The sequence below is a fragment of the Anabas testudineus genome, chromosome 18 (assembly GCF_900324465.2).
Source record: "Anabas testudineus chromosome 18, fAnaTes1.2, whole genome shotgun sequence".
NCBI lineage: Eukaryota > Metazoa > Chordata > Actinopteri > Anabantiformes > Anabantidae > Anabas > Anabas testudineus.
Window position 1 is genome coordinate 7,292,376 of NC_046627.1, and position 19,504 is coordinate 7,311,879.

General features: G+C 43.1%; 1 protein-coding gene across 1 annotated transcript; it reads left to right on the top strand.

The window, feature by feature from the left end:
* Positions 1 to 1,908: 1,908 nt before the first annotated feature.
* Positions 1,909 to 19,401, top strand: LOC113168128 (NACHT, LRR and PYD domains-containing protein 12-like; the record flags this gene model as incomplete). The annotated part of the gene is given in 9 exon segments (XM_033326649.1): positions 1,909 to 1,932; positions 1,934 to 2,955; positions 9,726 to 9,899; positions 10,613 to 10,786; positions 12,159 to 12,332; positions 14,319 to 14,492; positions 15,125 to 15,298; positions 17,341 to 17,387; positions 17,548 to 19,401. Coding segments are annotated over 9 exon segments (2,535 nt in total), but the record flags the coding sequence as incomplete, so codon positions are not given.
* Positions 19,402 to 19,504: the final 103 nt, after the last annotated feature.

The following is a 19,504-nucleotide window of genomic DNA, read 5'->3' on the forward strand; positions in this document are numbered from 1 at the left end:
CAGCCACCTCCAGCTCTGTGTCATGTCTTTTTGTCTCTGCCACTGTCTCTAGTCCAGACAACATAGATTAAACATTAAACTCTATTCAGGATTTTACAGAGAGTCAGTGGAGAGAAGCTAATGTAGGAGAAATATGATCTCTCTTGCTAATTCCAGTCAGAACTCTGGCTGCAGCATTTTGGATTAACTGGAGGCTTTTTAAGGAGTTATTGGGACAAACTATTAATAATGAATTACAATAGTCCAGTCTGGAAGTAACAAATGCATGGACTAGTTTTTCAGCATCACTTTGGGACAGGATGCTCCTAATTGTAATAATATTCCTCAGGTGGAGAAAGCCACAAATGCACAGTGCAGCTCCTTCTGGCCTTTTTGCACTTCTTCATCAACATCCTCAGAACAAACATTACGTCTGTGCTGCTCTTTCTTGATTATGAAACCATATTGTTGCTCACTGTTTATCACCTCTCCTCTTCTCCTACTCTTCCTCAGTACAATGATCCACTTGTCAGGCATCCTATCACATTCCAAACCTTTCCTAAATAATCTGGTTAACCACTCCACTGCTATCTTTCCTGAACATTTCCATGTCTCCACAGACCAACTGGACCTTCCCATTCTTCACCCTCTTCATAGCTTTCCTGACTTCATCCCTACTAATGCCCCTTAGTTTATGTTGTTTCTATGTGATGTCTCTATAGCACCAGTAGATGTGTAGTTAATTTACAGAGGAGATGCTAGCAGTCATTTCTTATATAAACTTTGTAGATAAACTACCAGTCAAAAATATGAACACAGATAGGAGTTACCATGTTTCTCATTAAAAGATACATGTCACAGTCTTGCAGCTGTGTTACCTTAAGTGCAACAAAGGTTTCCTAATGATCAGTTCTTCTTTTGAATAAATAAATTTGCATTAGCAGCATAACGTGCTATTGGAAGAAACTAGGAAGACAGAAATCTGCTTTTCTGTCAAAACCATGATCATTTCTATCTGAGCCCCACATTTTCACTGCTAATGTTGTCCTAAATTATTAATGATGAACCTTAAATTACACTTTTTGACATTGTTTGTAAAATTATTATTAATTACCAATACTAATGTCACTGTGTCACTGATGTTACATCTTATTATCTGTTCTGTGTTCTTCCAGATACTGTTGATATTTCGAACGTCAGGTCTAAACTTAAATCTAAGCTGAAGAAGAAGTTCCAGTGTGTGTTTGAGGGGATTGCTAAAGCAGGAAACCCAACCCTTCTGAACCAGATCTACACAGAGCTCTACATCACAGAGGGAGGGACTGGAGAGGTCAATGATGAACATGAGGTCAGACAGATTGAAACAGCATCCAGGAAACCAGACAGACCAGAAACAACCATCAGACAAGAAGACATCTTTAAAGGCTCACATGGAAGAGAGGAACCAATCAGAACAGTGATGACAAAGGGAGTGGCTGGCATTGGGAAAACAGTCTTAACACAGAAGTTCACTCTGGACTGGGCTGAAGACAAAGCCAACCAGGACATACAGTTCACATTTCCATTGACTTTCAGAGAGCTGAATGTGCTTAAAGAGAAAAAGTTCAGCTTGGTGGAACTTGTTCATCACTTCTTTACTGAAACCAAAAAAGCAGGAATCTGCAGCTTTGAAGAGTTCCAGGTTGTGTTCATCTTCGACGGTCTGGATGAGTGTCGACTTCCTCTGGACTTCCACAACAATCAGATCCTGACCGATGTGACAGAGTCCACCTCAGTGGATGTGCTGCTGACAAACCTGATCAGGGGGAACCTGCTTCCCTTTGCTTACCTCTGGATAACCACACGACCTGCAGCAGCCAATCAGATCCCTCCTGATTGTGTTGACATGGTGACAGAGGTCAGAGGGTTCACCGACCCACAGAAGGAGGAGTACTTCAGGAAGAGGTTCAGAGATGAGGAGAAGGCAAGAAGAATCATCTCCCACATCAAGACATCACAAAGTCTCTACATCATGTGTCACATCCCAGTCTTCTGCTGGATCAGTGCTACAGTTCTGGAGGATGTGTTAAAAAGCAGAGAAGGAAGAGAGCTGCCCAAGACCCTGACTGAGATGTACATCCACTTCCTGGTGGTTCAGTCCAAACGGAAGAACATCAAGTATGATGGAGGAGCTGAGACAGATCCACACTGGAATAAAAAAAACAGGAAGATGATCAAGTCTCTGGGAAAACTGGCTTTTAAACAGCTGCAGAAAGGAAACCTGATCTTCTATGAATCAGACCTGACAGAGTGTGGCATCGATATCAGAGCAGCCTCAGTGTACTCAGGAGTGTTCACAAAGATCTTTAAAGAGGAGAGAGGACTGTACCAGGACAAGGTGTTCTGCTTCGTCCATCTGAGTGTTCAGGAGTTTCTGGCTGCTCTTCATGTCCATTTCACCTTCATCAACTCTGGAGTCAATCTACTGTCTGAAGAACCATCATCTTGTTTGTGGTTCAAACTGTTTAGACCTGAACTAAAGGTTCTCCACCAGAGTGCTGTGGACAAGGCTGTACAGAGTCCAAATGGATACTTGGACTTATTTCTTCGCTTTCTCCTCGGTCTTTCACTGCAGACCAATCAGACTCTCCTACAAGGTCTGCAGACAGAGACAGGAAGTCGATCACAGACCAATCAGGAAACAGTCCAGTACATCAAGATGAAGATCAAAGAGACTCCCTCAGCAGAGAAATGCATCAACCTGTTCCACTGTCTGAATGAACTGAATGATCATTCCCTAGTGGAGGAGATCCAACAGTACCTGGACTCAGAAAGTCTCTCCACAGATAAACTCTCTCCTGCTCAGTGGTCAGCTCTGGTCTTTATCTTACTGTCATCAGGAAAAGATCTGGATGTGTTTGACCTGAAGAAATACTCTGCTTCAGAGGAGGCTCTTCTGAGGCTGCTGCCAGTGGTGAAAGCTGCTAAAAAAGCTTTGTAAGTATGTGGATAGTTGAATGTCCATTAAAGTCTTGACCAGAGAATCCACATTGTGAAATGGAAACTGTTTCTTTTTGTTTAAATAACTGGGACAGACCTAAACTGTCTTTTTCTAATGTCAGAATTTTTAACTTGCAGAGGTTTCTCATCAGCAGTTTATTTTTATTATATATAGAAATTCTTTGAATCTCTGATTATATTCTATTGTATTTCTTTTTAGTTCACAGTAAACATTAAAGGACATTATTGAACACATGTTAACAGAAATGTTGTCATTTTATACATCACTGTTTTTCAGACTGAGTGGCTGTAACCTCTCAGAGAGAAGCTGTGAAGCTCTGTCCTCAGTTCTCAGCTCCCAGTCCTCTAGTCTGAGAGAACTGGACCTGAATAACAACAACCTGCAGGATTCAGGAGTGAAGCTTCTGTCTGCTGGACTGGAGAATCCACACTGTAAACTGGAAATTCTCAGGTCAGGTTGAGTTTCTCTTTTAAATAACTGGAGATATTTAAAAAGTCCAAAACTGTTGACATGAGAGAGACTCAGGTAGATTAAACTTTTTAATGTAATAAGTTTTTAGAAGTTTTTCATCTGCATTTTTACAATATATAAAATAACTGTACTATCCTGTGTGATTTTATTTCATTGTGTTGTACGTTTTTAGTTCAGAGTAAACATTAAATGTGATTACAGTTTGACACAAATGTTGTCATGTTATACATTACTGTTTTTGTGTATTGGAGAATGATGGCGCCGCGAATGGCTGCCACGGTGTTTTGGTGCACTCTTCTTTTTGTGTTTTTGTCACCTAATCTTGTTTCCTGCCACAGCGCTGGTGGCTCCTACTCCAGGGAAGAGCTCATGAACATCAGAGCTACTACCCCTGTGGATTTATTTCCAACTTTTTTGGTTTCTACTCTGGATTTACTTGCGATTCTGTTAAAGGAGGCCCGTAACAAAGTGAGGCACCGCAAGAGAGGTAAGCGCTCAGGCAAGAAGTACAGCCTCTGCTGAGCCTTCTTGGTGAAGGAGCTGATGTTCTGCTCCCACTTGAGCTCCTGGGTGATGGTGGTGCCCAGGAAACAGAAGGACTCAACAGAGGTGACCGGGGTGTTACAGAGCATGACAGGCTGGAGGGGGGCTGGGTCTCTTCTGAAATCCACTATCATCTCCACTGTCTTGAGAGCATTGAGCTCCAGGTTGTTCAAGCTGCACCATGACACCAGACGGTCCATCTCGCTCCTGTAGGCAGACTCATCTCCATCGGAGACGAGACCAATGAGGGTGGTGTCGTCTGCAAACTTTAGGAGTTTGACAGACTGGTGTCCAGATGTGCAGTTGTTTGTCTATAGGGAGAATAACAGAGGAGAGAGGACGCAGCCTTGAGGGGATCCAGTGCTTATGGTCCGTGAGTCCGAGACATGCTTCCCCAGCCTCACAAACTGCCGTCTGTCTGTCAGGAAGTCTGTAATCCACCTGCACATTCAGCTGAGAGAGCTTGTCTTGGAGCAGAGATGGAACAATAGTGTTGAAGGCAGAGCTGAAGTCCACAAACAGTATCCTGGCATAGGATCCTGGGGAGTCCAGGTGCTGGAGGAGGAAGTGGAGAGCCATGTTTACAGCATCGTCTACAGATCTATTGGCCCTGTAGGCGAACTGCAAGGGGTCCAGCAGGGTGGCTGCAATGTCCTTGAGGTGGGACAAGACAAGACACTCAAAAGACTTCATGACCACAGAAGTCAGGGCAACGGGTCTGTAGTCGTTGAATCATGTGGTTTTTGACTTTTTAGCAATAGGGGTTCTGGCTGAGGTTTTAAAACAGACTGGCACATGGCAGGTCTCCAGTGAGGCGTTGAAGATGCCAGTGAACACAGGAGACAGTTGGTCGGCACAGTGCTTTAGGGCGGAGGGTGAGACAGAGTCTGGGCCCGCTGCTTTGTGGGGGTTAGGTCGTTTAAATACCTTAATCTAGCCATAGGGGTTGCAAGCCAGTGACTTCTGTGCCGGTCCCAAGCCCGGATAAATAGAGAGGGTTGCGTCAGGAAGGGCATCCGGCGTAAAAATTGCCAAAATAACCATGCGAATCATTCACAAGACTTTCATACCGGATCGGTCGAGGCCCGGGTTAACAACGACCGCCACCGATGCTGTTAACCTACAGGGTGCCGGTGGAAATTTGACTACTGTTGGTCGAAGAAAGAGGGGAGGCAGAAGAGTTCGTGGTCAGAGAGAGAAGGGAAAAGGCAGGAACATAGATTTGAGAATAGGGACTCTTAACGTTGGTACGATGACAGGGAAAGGCAGAGAGCTGGCAGACATGATGGAGAGAAGAAAGGTAGATGTTCTGTGTGTGCAGGAGACAAGGTGGAAGGGCAGCAAGGCACGTAGTATCGGAGGAGGATACAAACTGTTCTACCATGGTGTTGATAGGAAGAGAAACGGGGTAGGAGTGATCTTGAAGGGGGAGTTTGTGAACAATGTTCTAGAGGTGAAAAGAGTCTCAGACAGGGTGATGAGCATAAAGCTAGAAATTGAAGGGGTGATGATGAATGTAGTCAGTGGGTATGCGCCACAGGTTGGCTGTGAGTTAGAAGAGAAGGAGAGATTCTGGAGTGAGTTTGATGAGGTCATAGAGAGTATCCCCAGGGGGGAGAGAGTTGTTGTTGGAGCAGACTTCAATGGGCATGTTGGTGAGGGCAACAGAGGTGATGAGGAGGTGATGGGCAGGTTTGGTGTGAAGGAAAGGAATCTGGAAGGACAGATGGTGGTGGACTTTGCTAAGAGGATGGAAATGGCTGTAGTCAACACTTACTTCCAGAAGCGAGAGGAACATAGAGTGAATTACAGAAGTGGAGGTAGGAGTACGCAGGTGGACTACATCCTATGTAGACGAGGTCATTTGAGAGAGGTTAGTGACTGCAAAGTGGTGGTAGGAGAGAGTGTAGCCAGACAGCACCGCATGGTGGTGTGCAAGATGACTCTGGAGGTCAGGAAGAAGAAAAGAGGGAAGTCAGAGAAGAAGACCAAGTGGTGGAAGCTAAAGAATGAAGAAACCACAGCAGAAGTTATCAGGGAAACAGGTAGGAAGGTGCTAGGTGTGTCATCTGGAAAGAGGAAAGAAGGTAAAGACACTTGGTGGTGGAATGAGGAAGTACAGGAATGCGTTCAGAGGAAGAAGTTAGCTAGAAGGAAGTGGGATGTAGAAAGGACTGAGGAAAGTAGACAGGAGTACAAGGAAGCGCAGCGTAGAGTGAAGAGGGAGGTGGCAAAGGCCAAACAGAAAGCTTACGATGAGCTGTATGACAGGTTAGACACAAAGGAAGGAGAGAAGGACTTGTACAGGCTAGCCAGACAGAGAGATAGAGATGGGAAGGATGTGCAACAGGTAAGGGTGATTAAGGACAGAGATGGAAAGGTGCTAACAACCCAGGAGAGTGTGCAGAAAAGATGGAAGGAGTATTTTGAGGATCTGATGAATGAGGAAAATGACAGGGAAAGAAGAGAGGAAGATGTGGAGCAGGAAATAGGAGAGATTGGAAAGGATGAGGTTAGGAAGGCTCTGAAAAGGATGAAGAGTGGAAAGGGTGTTGGTCCTGATGACATACCTGTGGAGGTGTGGAAGTGCTTAGGAGAGACAGCAGTGGAGTTTCTAACCAGTTTGTTCAATAGGATTCTAGAGAGTGAGAAGATGCCTGAGGAATGGAGGAGAAGTGTTCTGGTTCCGATCTTTAAGAACAAGGGTGACACGCAGAACTGCAGCAACTATAGAGGAATAAAGTTGATGAGCCACACAATGAAGCTGTGGGAAAGAGTAGTGGAAGCCAGGCTTAGGAAGAAGGTGGAGATTTGTGAGCAGCAGTATGGTTTCATGCCCCGTAAGAGCACCACTGATGCCATTTTTGCTTTGAGAATGTTGATGGAAAAGTACAGAGATGGTCAGAAGGAGCTGCATTGTGTCTTTGTAGATTTAGAGAAGGCGTATGACAGGGTGCCGAGGGAGGAGCTGTGGTACTGTATGAGGTCGTCTGGAGTGGCAGAGAAGTACGTCAGACTAGTTCAGGACATGTATGAGAGAAGTATGACGGTGGTGAGATGTGCTGTAGGTCAGACAGAGGAGTTCAAGGTGGAGGTGGGACTACACCAAGGATCAGCTTTAAATCCCTTATTGTTTGCTATGTTGATGGACAGGCTGACAGATGAGGTCAGACAGGAATCTCCCTGGACAATGATGTTTGCGGATGACATTGTGATTTGCAGTGAGAGTAGAGAGCAGGTGGAGGAACAGCTAGAGAGGTGGAGGTTTGCTCTGGAAAGAAGAGGCATGAAGGTCAGTCGTAGTAAGACAGAATACATGTGTCTGAACGAGAGGGATCAAGGTAGAAGCGTTAGGTTACAGGGGGCTGAGGTGAAGAAGGTGCAGGAGTTTAAGTACTTGGGGTCAACAGTTCAGTGTGATGGAGAGTGTGGAAAAGAGGTGAAGAGGCGAGTGCAGGCAGGTTGGAGCGGGTGGAGGAAAGTGTCAGGAGTGTTGTGTGACAAAAGAGTGTCAGCAAGACTCAAAGGAAAGGTGTACAAGACAGTGGTGAGACCAGCTCTGCTCTATGGGTTAGAGACGGTAGCAGTGAGAAAGAGACAAGAGGCTGAGATGGAGGTAGCAGAGATGAAGATGTTGAGGTTCTCCTTAGGAGTAACCAGGTTAGACAGAATAAGGAACGAGCACATCAGAGGGACGGCTCACGTTGCCTGTGTTAGCGACAAAGTCAGAGAGGACAGACTGAGGTGGTTTGGACATGTTCAGAGGAGGGATAGTGAGTATATTGGTAGAAGGATGTTGGAGATGGAGCTGCCAGGCAGGAGGGCAAGAGGACGACCAAAGAGGAGATATATGGATGTCTTAACAGAGGACATGAGGTTGGCTAGTGTTAGGGTAGAAGATGCCCATGATAGAGTTAGGTGGAGAAGGATGATTCGCTGTGGCGACCCCTGATGGGAAAAGCCGAAAGAGAAGAAGAAGAAGGTCGTTTAAATACCTTGTTAACATCTCTCTCTTTGATAGAGAGAGGTGAGGGCGGTGGAGGTGACATTGAGGTGTGAAACTGTGAGGTGGAGAGGCTGCTGCTGCTCAGTGGTTGGTGGGGGGTCACAGGTCCGTCCCATTGTCTGTCAAAACGGCAATAGAACTCATTCAGGCTGTTGGCCAGACGCAGGTCGTTTTCAGAGTGGTGGACTCTGGGCTTGTAGTTGGTGATGGCCTTAAGCCCTTTCCAGACAGAGGCAGAGTCGTTGGCTGAGAGTTGTTCTTGCATTCTCTCATCGTACACTGATTTAGCTTTTTTCACCTCCTTGCTAAATCTGTACTTGGCCTCTCTGTAGCTTTCTCTGTCCCCACTCCTGAATGCATCCTCTTTGTTAGACCTCAGCTGTCTGAGTTTGGATGTAAACCAGGGTTTGTAATTGTTGTAACTCACCCTGGTGCATGATGGGATGATGCTGTCCTCACAGAAGTTGACGTATGACATCACAGCATCCGTGTATTCATCCAGACTGTTAGTGGCAGACCTGAAAACGTCCCCGTCAGTACAGTCAAAACACTGCCGTAGTTCCTCCATAGCCTCACTGGTCCACTTTTTCGTTGTCCTCACAGCAGGTTTGCAGAGTTTTAATTTCTGCCTGTATGCCGGAATCAAGTGGACCATGATGTGGTCTGACTGCCCCAGTGCAGCGCGAGGGACGGCACGATAAGCACCGCTGATGGTGGTGTAGCAGTGGTCCAGCACATCCTCCTCTCTGGTCGGGCACTTAATAAACTGTTTGAATTTGGGGAGGTCGTGGGAGAGATTACCTTTATTAAAGTCACCTAGGACATTAATCAAGGAGTTCGGGTTTGTTCGTTCCACATTCAGAATTATGTCAGCGAGCACTGCGCTGGGATGTAAACACCGACAAGAATGAATGAAGAGAACTCACGGGGCGAGTAGAAGGGTTTGCAGATGATGGTAAAGGCCTCTAGGTCGGGGGAACAGTGCTGAGACAGTACAGTGATGTTGTTGCACCAGCCACTGTAAAAAAACAGATTCCACTTCCTTTCGTTTTACCTGAAAGCTTTGTGTGCCTGTCCGCTCTGAAGAGTTGAAATCCACTGAGCTAGAGCGCAGAGTCTGAGGTCACACAGCCAAGTTTCCGTAAAGCACAGAACACAAGACGTGGAAAAGTCCCTTTTCTTGTTCAGCAGCAGTGTCATTTCGTCAATTTTGTTGCAAAGTGAGCGCACGTTGGAGAGGAATATTCCAGGAAGCGCGGTGCGTAATCCGCGCCGACGGACACGCACCAGCACACCTGAGCGCTTACCTCTCTTGCGGAGCCTCACTTTATTACGGGCCTCCTTTAACAGAATCGCAAGTAAATCCAGAGTAGAAACCAGAAAAGTTGGAAATAAATCCACAGGGGTAGTAGCTCTGATGTTCATGAGCTCTTCCCTGGAGTAGGAGCCACCAGCGCTGTGTAAGGAAACAAGATTGGGAGACAAAAGCACAAAAAGAAGAGCGCACGAAAACACTGTGGCAGCCATTCGCGGCGCCATCATGCTCATTTTCACAGCCACAACCATATTTTTCTCATAATTACTATTGTGCCTATTTATGTTTGTTTGTTTGTTTTTCTGCTATTCTATTCTATGTCTGCACCTAACATCAGGACAAATTCCTAGTGCTGTAAAATGCCCTTTATCGCACCTGGCAATAAAAATGTTTCTAATTCTGATTTTCAGACTGAGTGGCTGTAACCTCTCAGAGAGAAGCTGTGAAGCTCTGTCCTCTGTTCTCAGCTCCCAGACCTCTAGTCTGAGAGAACTGGACCTGAGTAACAACGACCTGCAGGATTCAGGAGTGAAGCTTCTGTCTGCTGGACTGGAGAATCCACACTGTAAACTGGAAACTCTCAGGTCAGGTTGAGTTTATGTTTTAAATAACTGGAGATATTTCAAAAGTACAAAACTGCTGACATGAGAGAGACACAAACAGATTAAATGTTCTAATGTCTTGACTTTTAAGTTGCATGAGTTTCACGTCAGTATTTTTACAGTTTATAAAATAACTGTACTTTCCTGCCTGCCTTTATTTCATTGTCTCGTATCTTTTTTGTTCAGAGTTAACATTTAAGGTGATAAGTGTTTAATACAAATATTGTCATCTTATTCATCACTGTTTTCAGTATGAGTGGCTGTAACCTATCACAGAGAAGCTGTGAAGCTCTGTCCTCAGTTCTCAGCTCCCAGTCCTCTAGTTTGAAAGGACTGGACCTGAGTAACAACAACCTGCAGGATTCAGGAGTGAAGATTCTGTCTGCTGGACTGGAGAATCCACACTGTAAACTGGAAACTCTCAGGTCAGGTCAAGTTTCTGTTTTAAATAACTGAAGATATTTAAAAAGTTCAAAAATGCTGACATAAGAGAGACCCAAGCACATTAAATTTTCTAATGTCATAAGTTTTTAGTTGCAAAAGTTTCTCATCAGTATTTTTACAATATATGAAATACCTGTATTTTCTTGTTCTATTTTGATTCATTGTGTTTTATTTTGTTTGTTCAGAATCAACATTAAAGTTGATTACAGTTTAACACAAATGTTGTCATGTTATACATCACTGTTTTTCAGACTGAGTGGCTGTAACCTCTCAGAGAGAAGCTGTGAAGCTCTGTCCTCAGTTCTCAGCTCCCAGTCCTCTAGTCTGAGAGAACTGGACCTGAGTAACAACAACCTGCAGGATTCAGGAGTGAAGCTTCTGTCTGCTGGACTGGAGGATCCACATTGTAAACTGGAAACTCTCAGGTCAGGTCAAGTTTCTGTTTTAAATAACTAGAGATATTTAAAAAGTCCAAAACTGCTGACATAAGAGAGACCCAAGCACATTACATTTTCTAATGTCATAAGTTTTTAGGTGCAAAAGTTTCCCTTCAGTATTTTTACAATATATAAAATAACTGTACTTTCATGTCTGATTGTAAACTTCACATCAAACAACACTCCCCACCAGGATTCAACTAAACAAGTAGGCATTAGTACTACTTCTTCAACACGAACTGATGCAGTGAGTAACTTCTCATTTCTTAAACAATCATTTTAAAAGATACATCCTGTGGTCACGGAAAAGATGTTAATCTGTTTCAGAAGGGTCAAATTATTGACATGAATCAAGCAAAGAGAATATCTAAAAAGATTGTTGAAACTACTAACACTGGCTGAAGAATGGGTAATGTTGAAGTAATGCACTCACTCAATCACACCTAGTGCCTACCAAACATACCTGTAGGGGCAGTGCTATGATCAGGGGTTGCTGCAGTTGGGACTGTTACTTTATGTACCCAAAGAATAAAGTCAGGTGAGTAACTGAATATACTGAATGGCCAGGTTATTTTATCAGTGGATTTTTTCTACACTCATGTGAAAGGCATATTCCAAGATGACAATACCAGGATTAATTGGTCTCACATTGTGAAAGAGTGGTTCAGGGAGCATGACACATGATTTTTTCACATGGATTAGCCACCACAGAGTCCAGACCTTAACTCTATTGAGAACCTTTGGGACGTGCTGGAGAAGACTCTCCCATCATCAATACAATTATATACTTAGGAATTATTGCTGTGGCATTGCAGAAGATTATGGTACTGATGACACAGCAAATGTGTGCCATGATCAAAGCTAAATGCAGTCTAACAAAATATTAGTGTGTGACTATTTTTTTTTTGGGTGGCAATGTATTTCATTGTGTTGTAACTTGCTAGTTAAGATTCAATATTAAAGGTGATTATGTAAAAGCCCTGAAAAGGGAGATATTGATGAGAGTGACACACGACAACTTCTCCTCAGCTCATGTTTGTATTGAGTGAAGGAGGAGAAGTGACCCGATGACGTCAGCCATTCAACGCTCCCTCTCCTGGACTCTCTCTGTAACTACATTCTCCCTCAATCCAGTTCACTCCATTGTGCCACTGACACAGCACAGTATACTCCATCCGTCAGAATTACAGTTGAACACAAATGTTCATATTTTACATCACTGTTTTGAGTGTCTGTAACCTGTCAAAGAAAAGCTGTCTTATTTCATTACATTGTGCTGTATCGTTTAGTTTGGAGTCAACATTAACTGTGGTTACGGTTTAACAAAAATGTTGTTATCTTATACATCACTGTCTTTCAGACTGAGTGGCTGTAACCTCTCAGAGAGAAGCTGTGAAGCTCTGTCCTCAGTTCTCAGCTCCCAGTCCTCTAGTCTGAGAGAACTGGACCTGAGTAACAACAACCTGCAGGATTTAGGAGTGAAGCTTCTGTCTGCTGGACTGGAGAATCCACACTGTAAACTGGAAACTCTCAGGTCAGGTCGAGTTTCTGTTTTAAACAACTATAGCGATGTTTTAAAAGTCCAAAACTGCTGACTTGCAGATTAAACTTTTTAGTTTTAAGTTGCAGAAGCTTCGCATCAGCATTTTTACAATATATAAAATAGTTGCTTTCCTGTCTGATTGTAAACTTCACATCAAAGGAAAGTCACCACTTGGATTTATCTAAGCAAGTAGGTGATAGTTCAAGTTCTTTAACACTAATTAATGCCATGAGTAGCTTCTCATTTTTTAAATAATCATTTCAAAATATATATCCTGTGGTCGTGGAAAATATGTTAATCTGTTTCAGAAGGGTCAAATTATTGACATGAATCAAGCAAAGACAACATGTAAGGAGATTGTTGAACTACTAAAACTGGGTAAAGAACTGCCCGAAGAATTATTAAAGAGTTGAAGGATAGTGGGGAAACATCTTCTTGAATGATCATGACAATCATTTAAAGGTTTGGGGAAATCAAATCATAAAAAAAAAGTAGTAGAAGTCACGGCTATGTTTAAAAGTGAAAGTAAGAGCATGTTTTACACCTACAACACAAAGGGAACTCAAGGGAATGGAACTCAACAGCTCAAGAAGCCTCAAGAAAACCACTTGTCAGTGAGGCTAGTTGGAAAAAAGGCTTAAATTTACAGGGGACCTTAAAAAGTGAACTCTGGAGCAATGGAAGGTGGTCATGTGGTCTAAAGAGTCCAGATGTACCCTGTTCCAGAGTGATGACCACATTGAGGTAAGAAGAGAGGCAGTTGAAGTGACGCACCCATCATGCCTAGTGCCAACCAAGTGCCTTCAGGACTGTTATGTACCCAAAGAATGAAGTCAGCTGACTACCCGAATATTCAGAATGACCAGATTATTTCATCAATTCATTTTTTCTTTACTCATGTCAAAGGCATATTCCAAGAAAATACCAGGATTAATTGGGCTCATATTGTGAAAGACTGGTTCAGGGTGCATGACACATCATTTTCTCACATGGATTAGCCACCACAGAGTCCAAACCTTAACAACATTCAGAAACTTTGGGAGCAACAACAACCCCACACCATATTCCCCCCTCCCCCAAATTTTACATTTGGCACAATGTAGTCAGAGAAGTACCGTTCTTCTGGCAACTGCCAAACCCAGACTCATCCATCAGATTGCCAAATGGAAAAGCGCTATTCGTCGCTCAAGAGAACGCATCTTCACTGCTCTAGAGTCCAGTGGTGGTTTAAATCACTGCATCCGAACCTTTGCACTGCACTTGGTTATGTATGACTTGGATGCAGCTGATCCGCCATGGAAACTCATTCCACGAAGCTCTCTGTGCACTGTTCTTGAGCTAATCTGAAGGCCACATTAAGTTTGGAGGTCTGTAGTGATTGACTCAGCAGAAAGTTGGCGACCTCTTCGCACTATGCGCCTCAACATCTGCTGACTCCCCTCTGTCACTTTATGTGGTCTACCACTTCATGGCTGAGTCGCTTCGGTTCCCAAACAGTTCCACATTCTTATAATACAGCTGACAGTTGACTGTGGAATATTTAGGAGTGAGGAAATTTGGATTTGTTGACCAGGTGGTATCCTATCACAGTTCCACGCTGGAATTTACTGAGAGCGACCTAATCTTTCACAAATGTTTGTAAAAACAGTCTGCATGCCTAGGTGCTTAATTTTATACACCTGTGGCCATGGAAGTGATTCTGATTATTTGGATGGGTGAGCGAATACTTTTGGCAATATAGTGCATTTAAAAAGGCCCAAACTGCTGACATGAGAGAGACCAAAGTAGAATGAACTTTCTAAGGTCACAAGTTTTAAGTTGCAGATGTTTCTCATCATAATTTTACAATATGTAAAATAACTGTACATTCCTGTCAAATTTCATGACATTGTGTTGTATCTTTTTTTGTTTAGAGTCAACAATAAAGTTTATTACAGTTAAACAAATGTTATGATCTTATACATCACTGTTTTTCAGACTGAGTGGCTATAACCTCTCAGAGAGAAGCTGTGAAGCTCTGTCCTCAGTTCTCAGCTCCCAGTCCTCTAGTCTGAGAGAATTGGACCTGAGTAACAACGACCTGCAGGATTCAGGAGTGAAGTTTTTGTCTGCTGGACTGGAGAATCCACACTGTAAACTGGAAACTCTCAGGTTAGGATTCATTAACTAAAGTACATTTTAATCCAGCAGTTATTTTCTAGATTCAGAGACGTCTCAGTGAGGACTTTTCTTGTTAATATTGTTGTTAAAGGTAGAAAAAAACACTCCACTGCCACATTTTTCAGTTTCTGTGCATCAATTAGCTATTATATGTGACCTCACAAAAATGATAATAATAATGATAAATAAATAATAATACACAATGTATATTTATAGTTTTCTAACTAAATAACACATTCATGATCTTTCATGTCTTTATTGAACAGACATGTAGCTCTAAACCACACCTCCATTCTTTATTTCATTGATTGTACTCCAGGTTTTGCTAACACCTGACTATAGTTGACGTTGTGACATCAGACAGCGTTTCACTTACATTTTCCACCGTCACTCTGTATGGTTAATGGTACTTTTAATGATCAGGACTCTTCAGGTGTTTTATCAACTTAGAAATATTGTGTTTGTTTATATTTGTGACTTTGGTGAAGATCAGATTACATTTCATGAACAACTGATGCAAAATGTATGTGACTAATTTTCTGTCAAAAAAGGATTATGTGATGTTGGTCTGTACAAAAAAACCCAGTACCAAGTCTCCTGTGTGTTGTTTTGTGTGTCTGCAGACTGTCAGGCTGTCTCATCACAGAGGAAGGCTGTGCTTCTCTGGCCTCAGTCCTGAGCTCCAACCACTCCCATTTGAGAGAGCTGGACCTGAGCTACAATCATCCAGGAGACGCAGGAGTGAAGCTGCTTTCTGATGGACTGGAGGATCCACACTGGAGACTGGACACTCTCAGGTATGGAGAAGCCTGCTGCAGCCACAGACAATGTCTGATGGAGGAGGAAGTAGAGATGTTAATGATTAATGACTCTGTTTGTTTAGATGAGTAAAAAAAACGCACCTCTTTGCCATAAAAGGAAGAAAAATGTGTCAGCATCAGTTTTTGTCTCACTGTGGAATTGTGTGGATGAACACTGCAGCAGAAAGTGTTACGATTCCTCCCTTTGTCCCTGTCTATGGGTTTGGTTTTTGTTTTGTGCTCTTCTGCCACACCCTATATGGACTTCCTCTTCCTCCACTCTCCACTCACTAGACTAATTACTCATTCATTTCACCTGTGCGTCCCTCTGCTTTTTAAGCACCCCTCAGTCCTCAGTTTTTTGCTGGTTTGTTGCACACTGTTCATGGATCCACGCCACTAGGTCGTCAGGTTGTCAGTCACTCTTTTGGATTCTCTGGACTCTGTTTGTTTCACCCTGGACTGCACTTTGTTGGACCCTGGTTTTGTCTGCGAGTTTGTTTTTGTGAGTTTGTAGTTGCCTGCCTTTTGGAGTGTATTTTTTGTTGTTACTTTGTCTTGTTTGCTTTGTATGTTTGTTGGCGTTTAGCCTGCCTCAGTGATTTTTGTTTGTTACTTTTTATTTCTTATTCAGTGAGTTTATCTTTTGTGCATAGTGGTGCTCTGTTTGGTTCGCCAGTTCTTTGTGTGTTTAGTTTGTTTCTCGTCTTTTGCCTGCACTTCTGCAGGGTTTTCAGTTGTCACTTTGTATGTCAGGTCATGGTTTTGTTAGTGTTTTCCCCCGTGTTTTTGGGTCTCTTAAAGTTGATACTTTGTTAGGTCCCTGTGTCCCCTGCCTTTCACCTCTTGTTTGTACTCGTTTCCCTTCTTCCATTTGTTAGTTTGTAACAGAAAGTAGTTTTGTGCTGGAAACATTTCCTCTCAGCTAATGACAAATCTTCACTGAAGCACTTTACATTCAGCAAAGAAAAGAGGGGAGCTCCTGTAATTCTGACTTCAGTGTCTCATTCTGACTTTGTGAACAAATTTCATGATGAAATCAGGTGTTACATTAGATTCTGTGAACTGAGCAGGAAATTCAGCTTTACTGTCACTACCAGTGTTGCCAGATCTCAGGAGAGAAACCAGCAACCAGGTCTATTAGAACAAGTCAAAAAGAAGCGAGTGCGCTCTAAAAGCCAACAGAAAAAGACCAACACAGGCAGCGTTACCCACCTTATAGGTAGAGTTTTTATCCACAGAATGACAATGAATGAATATGAGAGGATTGAATCAGGTCACAGCATCATGTCTCTGTCTCCTCAAATAGTGATGATTGAAACATTTTCACCTTCCTGAGATCCTGATCTTGTCATGATGAGATCTTGTGTCATATATAGGAGACAGTAAATCAGAACTAGAACATCTTCATTTCATCATTACAATCTGTCAAAGAGGAAAAACTCCTTGTTGTTCCCAGTTGAAGAATTAGTTAGTGATTGAATGTTTTTCTCCTCAAACTCCTGTTTTCACTTTCTGTCTCTGGCTGCTCCAACAAATCTGACACCAAATCAGATGAAGCCACAAAGTCTGTGTGTAATGATCAATATCCAGTAGCTGGAGGTGAACTAGACTTCCTCTGAACACAGGACAACGTCTGAAGCTCAGCTGAGATCAGTCCACAGACATTAGAGAGAGGAAAACACACACACAGAGTTCATGTATGTGGAGTTGAGCCTCTTGGAGTTTGCTCTCCAGTTTCCTGCTTCCTGTGGTGTCACATTAGTTTGTCTGGTGACAGAGTGAGACTGAAAGCAGGTGTCTGACACCAAAACTGCTGTGAACTAGAGAATTGAAATCTTTCCTCCATGTCACCTCCCTGCTCCGTAGAATTCCAAGATAAGGACTCCAATTCCTTAGTTGTTTGCTGAATGTCCATCCCTACATACAAGCCTCCATTAGAACAGAACCAGAACACACTGTGTGTATGAGAGCCATGTAATGTCCATGTGTGCATGCTGAAAGAGAATGTGCTGCTCTCACCGCCCTCCTCCTTTCAGGGTGGAGCCTGGTGGAGTCCAATGGTTGAGACCAGGTCTGAGGAAGTGTAAGTGTGTTTTTAATGAGACTGATGAAAACAAAGCAGCAACATTCAACCATCTTCAAACTGTCACATCACTCATTCAAATCCCTGATGTCATGAGTCCTCATCAAACTGATGATAGATTAATAACTGCAGCTGGATTGTGTCTTGTTCTCTCCATCAGATTTCTGTCAACTCACCATCGACACAAACACACTGAACAGAGAACTACGACTGTCTGACAACAACAGGAAGGTGACACATGTGGAGGAGGATCAGTCATATCCTGAAAATCCAGACAGATTTGACCAGTGTCATCAGCTGCTGTGTAGTAATGGTCTGACTGGTCGCTGTTACTGGGAGGTCGAATGGAGCGGAGGGGTTGATATATCAGTGAGTTACAGAGGAATCAGAAGTAAAGGAAACAGTAAAGACTGTGTGTTTGGATTGAACGATCAGTCCTGGAGTCTGTTCTGCTCTGATGTTAGTGGTTACTCTGTTCTTCACAATAACCGATTTACATCCATCTCCTCCTCTGTCTCTCACAGAGTATCAGTGTATGTGGACTGTCCTGCTGGGACTCTGTCCTTCTACAGAGACTCCTCTGACAAACTGATCCACCTCCACACCTTCAACACCACATTCACTGAACCTCTTTATCCTGGGTTTGGACTCTGGTCGCCTAGTTCCTCAGTGTCTCTGTGTTCAGTGTTCATCAAGTGTGTAGGACATGTTTTGTCCAGATTAGGTCGTTAGAAGTTGAACTAACTAAAGTTGCAGCTGCAGTTTAAACTCCATACTACAGTTTGGACTACAGTCAGACATATTCTATGAGCATCAGGTGGTTTTAGGTGATTTGACATGAATTCCTGTCCTTCTGATCATAAATGTGTCCATCAGCAGCTTCACAGGCCTGAATGTGAACTACAACCTACAGACATGATCCAATAGATGTGTCTTTCAGGTCAGGTCGACCATGAGCAGATGATGCATAAACACATCCACCCTGACAGTCACATCAACAGCACGGACGGCTGAAGATACCTTTGAAACTCCACCCAGTCCATTTGGTGTTTTTATACCAAACAGACTGAAATAAAGAAAACAGTCAATATTCTCCAATCTGCATTATGTTGATCTAGTGGTTCTTATTGGGATGGACTGTACATGTATTATTCCAACACTAGGCCACAGAAATACTGCTCTAAGACTGTTTCTGACATCATGTGCTACTTTATTAATCCTCTCCCATGTAAACAGAGTGCTGACATCACAGAAACACTGGTCCTGGTTTCAAACAGAGGGAATAATGACTGTGACTCCATTAGTGACAGTCCAGTATGTTACAGCAGCAGATGACCATGTCAGCGATGCTCTCATGTTAGCACCAAACAGTGCACTTCAGCTCCATCCCTGTTATTTCTTCTATGCACCTTTCTTGAAGCAAACAGTCGCCTACAAAGTGAGACTGGATGTTGTTGGAGCTCTGCTTCAGCGTTACAGAGACTGACTTTAAATTCCACAGTACAGTTCCACATGAACAAGAAACCAGAACAATAGTTTCACATGTCATTGTGGGTTCAGAGTGTTTTGTGGATCAACAGTGGTTTTAACTTTCCTCTGTTTCACTGTCTCATGTCCTCTCTGCATTGAAGTCAACGCTTCAGTTCAGGCTTTCACTCCCGACAGTGTGAGAGTGGACTGGGCAGGCGTAGTGTCGTCGTTGATTAGAGAACAACTGTATAAGGAATATTTAGTGGACTTTTACTGAAGTACATGAGGGAAACAACCATTTATCAACCTTATGTAGCAGGTGGAATGAGGACTATGTTGATTCAGCTGAATAATAATAATAATTGATTCTTTATTAATCCTCTTGATAAAATTCATTTTGGACAGGAAGCTGCATTTTAGGCACCAAGGGTTCAGAGTTCAGTGTCTTGTGCAGGGACACTTCAACATACAGCCAGGAATCAGGGGGTGAACTGGGAATCGTCGCCCCTAAAGAACAGTTTAGTTTAATCCTAAAACCCATCGTTAAAAAAACCCTCTGTGCTTTTCTTTCTTCTTTTTCTTCTTATAATGAACTATTTTATTTCATGTGGCTCTTATCAGAGGTGAAAAGTAAATAAGTACATTTA